Source organism: Lathyrus oleraceus, chromosome 2 (genome assembly GCF_024323335.1).
Source record: "Lathyrus oleraceus cultivar Zhongwan6 chromosome 2, CAAS_Psat_ZW6_1.0, whole genome shotgun sequence".
In the NCBI taxonomy this organism is placed as follows: domain Eukaryota; kingdom Viridiplantae; phylum Streptophyta; class Magnoliopsida; order Fabales; family Fabaceae; genus Lathyrus; species Lathyrus oleraceus.
This window is the reverse complement of record NC_066580.1, coordinates 428082295-428095271: the sequence shown is the minus strand read 5'-3', so window position 1 is coordinate 428095271 and position 12977 is coordinate 428082295. Positions and strand designations below refer to the sequence as shown.

The 12977-nt window shown below is 32.8% G+C and overlaps 1 protein-coding gene across 2 annotated transcripts; it reads left to right on the top strand.

Moving 5' to 3' along the window:
* The first annotated feature begins 10455 nt into the window (after positions 1–10455).
* LOC127119945 (2-oxoglutarate-dependent dioxygenase DAO) lies at positions 10456–12553 on the top strand. Of its 2 annotated transcripts, none has more exons than XM_051050316.1 (3): positions 10456–10887; positions 11630–11945; positions 12119–12553. In XM_051050316.1, exons 1-3 carry the CDS (start codon positions 10553–10555, stop codon positions 12362–12364), a joined length of 897 nt encoding a protein of 298 aa, XP_050906273.1. In that variant the 5' UTR covers positions 10456–10552; the 3' UTR covers positions 12365–12553. The 2 variants fall into 2 exon arrangements, with proteins under 2 accessions (XP_050906273.1, XP_050906272.1); XM_051050315.1 differs by having other exon boundaries at positions 11624–11945.
* Positions 12554–12977: the final 424 nt, after the last annotated feature.

Here is a 12977-nt window from a genome sequence, read left to right as displayed (position 1 = left end):
ATTAATTACGTTCAGGATTCGACTACATCTTTCAGATATACTCCATGTCAACATTCATTCTGACATCCTCCTAACGATGGCATCTATAAGCCCATCCCAGACATTTATTGCAAATACAACATATACAAATACTATCAGATATAGCCTAGCGTACGGTTCATTCTGATTCAGCTCAACATATGACTCTTCAACTCAGATGCGATCTAACGTACGATCCATTCCGACCTTCAACAACTCCAATACGGTCCAGCATACGACCCATTTGGACCTTCAAGGCCTCGGATGCTACCTAGCGTACGGTACATTCTGAAGTGTAGTCTGGCGTATGACTACCCCTTTATTATCAGATGCAGCCTAACGGACGGCTCGTTCTGCTACTCAGAGACGGTCTAGCTTACGACCCGCTTGGATGTTCATCCCCTCAAATGCTACCTAGCATACGGTACATTCTGAAGTGTAGTCTGGCGTATGACTACCCCCTTCATCACCAGGTACAGCCTAACGGACGACTCAGTCTACAACTCAGATACGATCTAGCATACGATCCATTCTGATCCTTCACCCCCAGTAACGATACAGCCTAACGGACGACTCGTTCTGCAACTCAGATACGATCTAGCGTACGATCCATTCTGATCCTTTATCCCCAACAGTGTATGACTCATTCGGATTCTTATCTCATTTTGATTCGGCACAACATATTACTCCTCCAACAATACGGTCTAGCGTACGACCCATTCGGATCTTCATTCCTCAGATACTACCTAGCGTACGGTACATCCCGAGGTGTAGTCTAGCGTACGACTACTTTTCGTCAGATACAACCTAACAGACGGCCCATTCTGCAACTCAGATACGATCTAGCGTATGATCCATTCTGATATGTTATCCCCAGCGGTGTATGACCCATTCTAACTCCCCAGTGAAGTCGACGGCCTAATGAATGACTCACTATACGGTCTGGCGTATGACCCAGTGACACCCATGACTTCAGATATCTTCTAACGTACGACGTACTCTGAAGCTCTCATCATCAAACTTCCTAGATGGCATCTTTAAGCCCATCTCCATCAAGACTAACTAATTGACAAGTGCAAATTTTTGGGGCGTCTGTCATACCCCAAAATTTGCCCATTAATATTTCAAGACATTTTTCAGGGCACTCCGACTCATTTTTATGACACTGATCTTAAAGGAACAAAGGCCCAGCTCACGAATGGTCCAATCCAGAAAATGGCCCAAACTGGCCTGCTCGCTAGGCGAGCAAATCCTTTGCCTAGCGAACGTTCGCTACACGCTCGCCTAGCGAAGCTGGCAGATAACAGAAAATTCTGGGCTTCACTCTGAGCCCATTAGGTCACAAATAAGAGCATTATAAATACCAGCACTTCAGTAATGAAAAAGGAGAACGAAAAAGAACGAAAACGGAGAAAGGAGAGCCCTGGCAAGCAAACCCTGATACTCACTGGAGACAAACCCTGAAGGAAAAGCCGGCGGCAGCAAGGTCACTTCCGCTCAATTCGATCCGATCGGCCAATTCAAGGTTACAATTCGATTACAAACAGGTTGGCATTGCTATTACTACCTTATGTTCTTAATTTGCACATGGTATCATGATTGAATTTATGAAACTATCTTAAGTTTTACATATGAATTTAAGTATGCATGAACATCTGAATGTCTAACCACATAATCTCTGTAATGGATGCTATAAGGTGTGAAGCTTGCTGACATTATGCTGTTATCAAAACCAGAATTCGCAGCCGCTCGCTAGCATATCGCTAAGCGAGCATGCAGCAAGTATTCGCTAAGCCTTCGCTAGGCGAGGCAGCGGCGACCGGGACAGTCGCTGATTTTTCTGTTCTGTCCTTTGCTAACCTGTCATGTTTTTATCATAGCCATGCATTGTTTATCTGACCCTACTGCTGTTCTGGTTTCTTTTGCGGTGCAATCCTTGATTGCATCCTGACTTGGTACTCTAACCCGTTTGCTGAATTTTGTAAAGGTTCACCTTTCCCAGGAAAAGATTGCTGTCTAGGTCTTCCACTTTATTTGTGGGATACCCTTGTGGAGTTTCACCCTAAATTACCTAATTAATTTTAATGTATTAATTTTAATGTATTAATTTTAATGTATTAATTTTAATGTATTAATTTTAATGTGGAGATTCATCCTAATTACCTAATCGATTGTAAAATACGGCCTCTAAATATGTGATCTTGGACCTCTCTTTTGCCTTACGATATTACGGTACCACGGTCATGTCCCGCGGATGTGGGGATACACTTAGCAATGGCCCTTCGATTAAATCATCATAAAATAAATCATAGTCCCTCGGATGTTGCCTTCGAATATATGATTTCGTCCCTCGATGACCCTTCGGTGTAGCCTACGGTTAAATGATGATCGTCCCTTCGAATGCTAAGGTATCCTTACAACTGTTGCCTTCAATGACCTATCGATGACCCTACGATGACCCTTAAACATCCAAAGGGTAAAATTACTTACTTCTCAATAGTAAGGACAGTTTCACCCTCATAAGGATAGGAAACGTTCATAACGACCTTAGGAAGGTATAACTCTCAATTGCTGGATCATAACCTAAAACATTTTCCACCCCTCACACTTTGCAAATCCTAGAAAATCACCACTTGGTATACATTCATACTAGAATCATTACCAAGTTACATTTTTCTAAACCGTTTTCAAAATAAAACGAGATAAATACTTTGTATACATTCATACGAGAATCATTACAAAGTTAAACTCTCTTTTCGAAACATTTTTTAAACAATTCACGAACACTTTTCAGACAAAAATATAAGTGATCCAGCAATTAAGAGCCCATGGATAACCATGGATACAAAGGGTGCTAACACCTTCCCTTTGTATAATGTACCTCCCGAACCCAAAATCTATTGAGGTCTTTCCTGTTCTTTTCCACCTTTCCTTATTGGATAAAAGAAAAGTCGGTGGCGACTCTTGCTATCCGCGACATTGCGATAAAAAGTAAAACACCCCAAGTCAGTTCACCGTATGACACCCACTAAGTCACAAATTGCTCCCTTGGGGTATCATAAACCCATTTGTGATGTACTGGCGAGATATCTCAGGATACGTTTGACTGTACTAAGATGTGATTCTTTCATGGATGCTTGAAAATGAGAACAAAGACACACAACAAACATGGTATCAAGATGATATGAAGTGAGATAAAGGAGAGAACTAATCATACCTTGGTATTTGCTTTCCTCCATTGATTTTCCCTTCTCGTCCTTGTCCAGGTTGCCCAAGGTGGCCATTGGAGTTGTTATAGCTTTGGCTTCCTCCATGTCAAACTTATTTATAAGATCCTTGCAATACTTTGCTTGATTGATGAAAGTTTCTTCCTTATCTTGATCAATTCGAAGTCTTATGAAATATCAAAGCTCCCCCATTATTGGCATCTCGAACTCATTCTGCATCATCTTAGAAAAATCTTTTTTAAGGGAGCGTCAAGTGGTAACTCTCTTAGAAATATCTCAGATAAAATTATGAATTGGATGGTTCTTGGTCGTCGTCCTTTCCTTTGGAAGATCTTGATGATCTATGATCAGTGCATTTTGATACATATTCTTCTACTATTGTACTTAGGCGACTCTATAGTTTATTATATCATTTTTACTATTTTAGTGAGTTTTTATATTTAAGTTTATTTTTGGCTTTATTTTATTTTCATACTTTATTTTCAGCATAAACAGTTATTTGATACCTTGTCACTATGCAGACCATAACTTAAGCTACGAGAATTGGATTGACGCGTTCTAATATGCGTTGGAAAGTTAAAAGAAAGAGATACAAGTTTAACATTGAAGTCAAAAGCATATTTGAAGTGAAGGCGGGTAGAATAATTCGTTGAAGTTCCAGACTTAATTAAAATACTTAGTTTATGCCAGTTTTTGTAACTTTTCGGTCAGAACTCATAAGGGCCTGAATTTTCCTTTTGTTTTATAAGGATTTTCACTGCTACAATAATGATATTCTGCATTCTCTAAAAAGAATACGCTTTGTACAAACCTATGGAGAACTAAAACTCTCGTTTTTGATCTAGTGTAATCGCGCCTCCATCATACTTTGGGGTTTTCATATTTCCCAATTAAATCCATTTTCCTTTCAATTCTTCTCTTTGATAATCAAATGCTTAATTCGATTTCTCTTAGAGTTGATTGGTTTATTTTGATGATAATATGTTCCTTTACCTTAAATCGCGTCTTCTTAATTCGCGTTTGTGTTATCACGTTTGCTTAATTCGTGATTGTTTTAACCTGTCTGCTTAATTCGGAAATTAGGAACATATATCTTGTGGTGTCAATTGTGCTTGTTTGATTGATATTGTAATCGAAAAGGAATAGAGAACGCTTAAGATTGGGAATTATTTTGATTGATGATAAGTTAGGAGACGGAACAGTAGATCAACTTATTTCATAATTACTTATTCTAATTGAATTGAAACCCCCTATTTTGTTTTCTTATTTGGTTAATTTTCCAAGAGTCCTTGAGTACCGCTTCCCTAGAGTATCGCTTCCCATGACCTGGTGCATGTATAAACTGACTTACCATGATTACAGCAAAGGCTATGTATAAACTCATAACAGATCCATATCATAACAAACCATAACACACATAATACAAATGGGTTTATGATACCCTAAGGGAGCAATTTGTGACTTAGTGGGGTACACTATTCTGATTTTGATGGGTACAAATTGGATAGGAAAAGTACCAGCAGTACGTGTATCTTACTTGGTAACTCACTTGTCTCCTGGCATAACAACAAACAAGTAAGTGTAGCAATATCCATAGATGAGGAAGAATATGTTGTTGCGTATAAATTATCTGTATGAAACAACAACTCAGTGATTACAATGTTAATCTTGGAATTGTATGGATAAAATGCGACAACGCTAGCGCCATAAACCTCACCAAAAATATGATACTTCATTATTAGGATAAACACATTAAGGTCATGCACCACTTTACTATGGATTATGTCGAAAAAGGGGAATACGTACTTAAGTTTGTGTCCTCATATAATCAACTCGCATTTTTTTTACTAAACCTCTTTCTAAGGATTTTTTTCATAAATACTGAATTAGGAATCTTAAATCAATCATGCATGGATTAATTTACTAATTGTCTCTTCTCAATCTTGTTCCTTGAGAGGAGTAAAGTATACTCTCTACTCATGTGAGGGGCGCTTAACTACTACAAACTTTATCTTTGTGTTTCTCTTTTATCACCTCCCTAAGAGATGCACTGTCATCGTCAAAAAGGGAAGAGAATGTGAATCTACGTGCTTGCAGATACGAAACTAATGATCCTAATGTTGTTGACTGCCTTGATGTCCTGTCTTGGTATTTTGATGACGACAACACTGATACTTGTTGAAGTCGGCGGTGATATATTTCTAACTCTCTAATGATGGATATTAACTTGAAGATATCTCAAGCCTCATCAAGTAAAAGATTACAAGTTTAAATTAAGTGCTTATTAATCGTACATCCAGCAAAGAAACTTGAAGGTGAAAGAGAGGAAGTGTGAAAACTCGTCTAATCGTGCATGTCTGAGTGAACAGAGTCTTGTGAAAGTAGGAGACTAACTCGTAAAATAATAAGGAAACACACACGCGCGCACACACACACACACACACACACACACACAAGACATATGAAGAGCATATCTCTATGTGTTAAAATCACCTAAAAACATTTATAAGGCCTGACTAATTGATTATGGAATTGTTTGATCAATTGAGAGTTGTTTTACAAATAAATAATGAATCAGTCCTAGTGCTATAATTAATATTTTTCTTTGTAACATTCAAAATCGTTTAGAATAAGTTTCATAATGATTGGAAATAACTAAATATCAAAATCTTTCATTTGTGGTTTGAACATTCGTTTATTCATCTGTAATAATCGATTGGCCTAATTGATTATCTCTTTAATTTGGTCCATGAATTATTTTCTTTTTTAGCCATATTTTCTCTTATATAAAGGAGATCTCTCCTCTTCGAAAACAACCAGAATTCAGAGTTTTCTTATTTATACTATTTTATTACTCTCATCTTCTCTCTTTAATATTTTTCTTTCACCAATAGTTGCCATAGTGCCTTGTGAAAAATATTTTGTAACGATGTTATGCCTCGTTTGTTTGTTTCCAGAGTGTGGTTCTCTTGAAGGTTCTTGTTTTGGTTCTAGAGATAAACAAGTAAAAAAATTAGTGTTTGCTTCTAGAACTCATTGTGATAAAAGTTGTATTTGGTTATTAAGATTAGCCAGTAAAATATCTACTCGGTTAAGGGATAAGTCAATATGAAATCTCTTGATTTGCTTGTAGCAAAGGTTCGTGGCATAACCTATAAAAGCTCAAGTCATTATTAAAATTCTCAAGAAGATCTCTTGGGGAAAGGACTAGGCCAACATTCTGCCAAATCTCTTTAAATCTCAGTTTCATCTCTCTAATCCTATCTATTTATTTTTGTCTCTTGTTTTTTTTTTATATTTTTTCCGCTGCTTTTCTCTGTAATAGTTCAATACTAACACAAACTGCTTTTTTTTAGTAAACAACTTTTTAAATTTAATCACGAATTTTAAATACCACAATTCACCTTCGTCTTGTGCTTAAAGTCACTTGTTCAATGCCTTGTACAAGTATAACATTGGTTCACTAAGGTACCTATGTAAGACAAGACCTGATATTTGCCATAGTGCGGGCTTGGTAAGCAGATCGATGGATAAATCAAGATCATGTCATTTACTTGCAGATAAAATAATCCTCAGATACATCAAAGGCATTATATACCATGGAGTACTCATGCCAAATCAGAGGAACTCAAGAAACGAGGCACATGCATATGACTATTATGATTCAAATTGAGGGGAGATCAAGATGAAGGAAAAACATAATTAATTACTTATTTGTGATTGGAGAAGCTCAAATATCATGAAGCTCAAAGAAACAAGGGATATTAACTTTATCATCTTGTGAAGCAAAATATGTGGCAGCCACCGATGCATCCTACCAAACATAGTGGATTAAAATGTTGCTAAAAGATTTGAATGTTAGGGAAGTTGTGAAGATCAAGTTGTTAGTTGACAATAAATCAACAACAAATCTAGAAAATCATCCAATATGTCATTGGAGGAGTATACATATATAGAGAAAATATCATTTTCTAAGAGAACAAATTAATAAGGAAAAGTTGAAGATTGAATATTGCAAAATTAAGTTATAACTTGCAAATATTCTAATCAAGTCATTGAAAAAAAGCAAAATTTGAAGGTCTCGAAGGATTGGTGGAAATGAAAAAGTTAATTGATATGAATTATGAGGAGTATTAACAATGCAATTTAGCTATTGTGCCAATTTGATTATGTTGTAAGTAAGTGATTAAAATATAAATAAACAAACTGTCACAACTTATTAGTTTTAAATTTTAGTTAGTTAGTTAGCTATTAAACTATTTGTTTTTCATTTATTATACCTTATAAAAATCATTTGAATAAACATTGACTATACTGTCATTCTACACCTCTCTAATTTCATTTATGGTTCTTTAAGCTTATTGTGAAACAAATTATCCCAACAAACCAAACCAATTTTTGTGTGTCCTGTGATGTGACCCTCTAACAATCTGCCATAATGGCATATTCTCTTATTAAAAATTGACAGAATATAAAGTAAAAGACACATTTAAACAATGCAGCTAAAAAATTGATTTTTAAAATGGATTGAATTATTTTGTATTTAAAATATGAATCCAAATAGATAAATGGTAATTGCCTCACCCTCATACACCATGCATGCATTGGTACTCGTGATCAATTACTCAGTTCTTCTTGTTCCACGTGTTTTAAGCAATTCATAATAGTGTCATTAAATTTGTGGTCATTTTGGACGGTATCAATACACTTCTCAAGCTTATAAAAATAAAATAAAAAAGGCAACAATTAATTTTTTAAATTGGCCAATATATAAAAATATATAAAGACTAAAATTATAATTAAACTTTATTTATACAAGGTTAAAATAGAACATTTCACCGTTACAAAATTTAAATCTATTATATTTTCATTTTAGTCCATTTAAGGATGTATAGAAATAAAAAAAATTAAAATCAATTACTAACCACTTACAATATATATATATATATATATATATATATATATATATATTATATATATATATATATATATATATAATATATATATATATATATATATATATATATATATATATATATATATATATATATATATATATATTTATTTATTATTAAAATGCATGGACGATATAAAGAGATTTTATACCGTCATTTTTTTTATAAACAAGTCTGTTGCATTAAAAATGAATATCAGGGGTATTCAACCTTTGATTAAAAAAAAAATCCAAACGAAATATTAGAGTTTAAAACCAATACATCTATTCGGATTAGCCCATTTATGATTTAAGGAACCATTGTATTTTATATGATACAATTTCTAAATTGAAAACTTAACCATATTTAAAAGGTTCCAAGAAGATAGGAGATTGTTATTCCTGCACAGCCAAATAATCCAACAAATTGTAGATAAAAAAAAAAGATAATTTATCAATGAATCTAATATAGAAAGAAGAATTGAAATGTGTAAGGTGTTGATTAATCGAATTTGCAGCAGCAACCAAGAGATTCCAAGCTAGACTTGAGTATTCAACCACAACATAGTACTGGCACTAAAGTAAAGAAAGAGACGATTGGCGTCTTCGTCTTGAGAAAAACAAAGCAGGCAAACAATATTGTGTCTCTTTTCCACTTGAATCTTGGTTGGCAAGAGGTTAAGAAGGAGTCTCAAACAAAAGATTTGCACATTAGAAGGGATGCTAGTTTTTTATATGAAAACGAAATTATAAACCTTTCTCTCAGAATAGTCATCACTCTCTTAACAAAATCCTAACAACGTTCTCTTTCACATGCAACGAATTCATCCTCATTAGCATCTTCAAATTTAAAGGTAATCAAGTTCATTTGCTTTCTCTTTCGTCGTCTTCTTCATATGCTTTATGTTGTTATTGTTGATGTATGTTGTTGTTGAGTTTATTATAATGTATGTAGATTGTTTGTTTGAGTAACCCTTTATTGAGGATGCATTCATTTAAAGTGATTTAGAAAATAATAATTTGAAAATTAAGTTATATTTGAATTGCAACTTAGATCAAACATGTTTTTTGAATTGCATGCATCTCGTAATTCATCTATCGATCTTTAACACGTAGAACTTGGTTTATTATCTCGGGTTCTTCAAAGGAAATAATTTATATTGCAACACATCAAATTTATTTAGAAATTGAATCATCTTCATCGTTGTCATCATAATAACTTTCATTATTGATTAAAATAATGATATGATAACGATGATGGTGATTCCGAATTAGTCAACATATTGATATTTTACAAAATAAATTAGGAATGAACTGTTGTTTTGAATAACTCAAGGCATTGAATCAAATACTACGTATTAAGTAGCAAAAGATGAATAGCAGTGTGAATGCAATTTGAAAAACAGTGGTTCGTTTAAGTTGTTTTTCAAGAATAATTTAATTTTTCAAATTATTATCTTTTACATCAATTTTAATGGTTGTATATGTTTAGTGAAGTGTAGCGAAAAACAAACAATCTAGATATTTTATAATGAACTCATAGTACTTTCCACAATGGTTATATTTTGTAACCGTGGTGAAATATTAATTATATTCCAAATAAATTGTTGTTGTTGGATTTCGAACTCATGACCTAAATATATATGGATTGTTTAATATAACTGTTGTGATAGATATCTCACTACCCAGCTTATAACCACAGTCACATGCCCGTTGTTGAAACCAACATATATACAATCATATACTAGCTAACAACAGACATGCAACCACCATTATATGTGTTTTCTGTAATAAATGACAATTAAGATAATTATAATTATTTATAAGTGCATTGATATTGATATTTTTTATAGGTTTAATATCTTTTTCTGTCTCGTATGTTAATATCAAGATTTTTTCTGTTCTCTTAACTTAAAAAAATTTCATATTGATATCTTAACTCTTTAAAATATATTAGTTTAATCCTTTTTTATATTATTAACGATAAAAAAATTCAAAAATCGATCGTTAAATTTGTCGTTAATTAAACGAAAAGGATTAACATTGTACATTTTAAATATTTAACGAATCAATATGAATTTTATTAAATTAAAAGATATAAATGAATTTGAAGTTAATTAGATGAAATATTTATATTTTTTAAATTAACAAATATTTTATAGAGAAATATATACTGTTTTTTAAATATTTTTCTTGATTTTACTATTTTTATTTATTTTTATATATTATAACTTAGCCTAATATAGATTAGACAGTAGAAAAAAACAAGAGCCTGGCATTGTGAATAGTTGAGCACTGATATTATATATATTCGTATTATTGTATAACATTTGTAAATCTATTTTCTCTCCCTTCACCATCATCACCCAATAGAATGGAAGAGACAATTCCAGTGATTGATCTTGAAAATCTTTCAGATCAGTCTGAATGCAAGAAGCTAAGAGATGCATGTGAAAAATGGGGCTGTTTCAGACTAATCAACCACTCTATTCCTTTAACTCTTATGGCTGAGATGAAGATGGTTATTGAAGCTCTTCTTGACCTTCCTGTGGAGATAAAGAAAAACAACAAAGATGTAATTGCTAGAAGTGGTTACAAGGCACCAAGTGATGTTAATCCTCTTTATGAAGCTTTAGGACTCTATGATTTGGGTTCTTCACAAGCTATGCAAGATTTTTGCTCCAAGTTAAATGTCACACCCTATCAGAGGTTTCTTACTTTTCTTCACTCTATATCCATATCTTCTGCTTTTTAGAATCATTAAATTTTAATAATCAAATTTTCTTTACCTTTTTAGTTTTTTTTGTTTCATTCTTTCAAAAAGTTAAGACTGGTTTTGGGAATTATTTAATTGTTAGATTCACACAGAAATTAATTTTCATGACTCTTACAGAAAAATGATGAAAAGTATAGGGAAATGTGAGAATAGTCCAAGTCGAATAATTTTTTTTTTAAATGAAAGGAGTATTTAAGAGTCTTTTGTTTTAATTATAAAAAATAGATTTTTTTAAAAATATTTTTTGAATGATTAAAAGTTTTTTTAAATTTATTTTTATAAACTAAATCTTTGAAACTTGGTTGGTGGAAGATGTTGTTAGGTTAGATATGGAATGCACTTGACTTGTGGTTATTAGCATTTTACCTTGATGGCATTATTCATTAAGATTATGCTCCCATGATGCTTTTGCTAAATTTAACTAAGAATCGATCTAACTTTTGTTATTTAACTACTAAGTATATTAGTTTTAATTTTGTTACCACTTACCAATTATTCACCATTTTACTAAATAGAGATACAATCTTTAGCAAAAGTATTTTATTCATTCTCGTAAAACATCTTTTGTTTTTTGTTTCAATAAAAGAAAGAGCTCAAATAATATTTTCATTTTTCTTTCTCTTGTGTCGAGCTGAAATAAGTAAAAGCAAAATGTTGATTTTGATGGAGTCTTAGGCAAATAATGGAGTCATATGGCAAAGCAATACATGATTTGGCAGTAAAAATAGGAGAAAAGATGGCTGAATCACTAGGCATATTTGGTGTTGATTTTGAAGACTGGCCATGCCAATTCAGAATTAACAAATATAACTTCACTCCAGAAGCTGTAGGGTCCCTTGGAGTTCAACTCCACACAGATTCAGGGTTCTTAACAATACTTCAAGATGATGAAAATGTTGGTGGTCTTGAAATTATGAACAGTTCTGGCTCATTTGTTTCTGTCCCTCCATTTCATGGATCCTTCCTAGCCAATCTTGGAGATATTGCTAAAGTAAGTAGTACTTAGTTTTGTAACACGATACTAAAAAAAAAAAGCATTTGTGTTAGTGTCGTGTCTCTGACACAGGGTCAGTGTTGTGTTTTCAGTGGTGTCCGCTTCAGAAGTACGTATTAATTCAATAATTTTGTCACTAAATTTACTAATCATCATGTTTATTGATGTAGGTATGGAGCAATGGAAGGTTTTGCAATGTGAAGCATCGTGTGCAATGCAAGGAAGCTACTACACGTTTTTCAATTGCTACATTTATGTTAGGGCCTAGGAAGGGAAATGTTGAGGCTCCAATAGAAGTGGTGGATCATGATCGTCCACGTCTATATCAACCTTTTGTTTATGAAGATTATAGAAAACTCAAAGCTTCTAACGATATGCATGTTGGGGAAGCTCTCGAGTTATTACGCTTGGTTTAAATGGTAACTTCAAGTGGCAAGTGCTAAATAATGGTCCTATGAGGGATGCATGAGTAGGTAAATGATTTAAATGGAAATTATAATAAGGATACTTTTAATAATAAAATGTATTAATGAGTTCAAATGTTATGTTTATCTAAAAACACACATGGTGAAGTAATAAGGGAAGTCACTATCCTTCTTTATTAATATTACAATTACGTAATGCATATTCTTAAAGAGAGCCGTTTTTAAGACTTACAAAACGGCCTACCACATAATGCCTTCAATTTTTTATTGTTTACTCGAGTTAATAAGACCTCATAAAATATTTATAATAATTAGATAAAATATCTATTTAATTGTCCTTAACTAAACTATAATTAATCTATACAGGATTTAAAAAAATTAAGACGACTCTGTATATATAAAGCATAATGTTAGTTACCTATTTTATCCTTAAACATCAGCTCTATAGAATATTTTAGATAAACATTTTTTTAAAAATTTATTAATGGATTAAATATATTAAAATAGTTTTAAAAAATGATAAATATTAATATCGTATTTCGAAAAACACGATCATTCACGAAGTATTCGCATGCTCGCGAAAATTTATTTGAACAGAATCGTC

What these genes read in the sequence shown, in the direction of transcription:
- LOC127119945 (XM_051050315.1), top strand. Translation starts at nt 10,553, where the DNA reads ATGGAAGAGACAATTCCAGTGATTGATCTTGAAAATCTTTCAGATCAG. An exon ending in AATGTCACACCCTATCAGAG is followed by an intron (nt 10,888 to 11,623) that starts GTTTCTTACTTT and finishes ATTTTGATGGAG; the next exon opens with TCTTAGGCAAATAATGGAGT. An exon ending in ATCTTGGAGATATTGCTAAA is followed by an intron (nt 11,946 to 12,118) that starts GTAAGTAGTACT and finishes TTATTGATGTAG; the next exon opens with GTATGGAGCAATGGAAGGTT.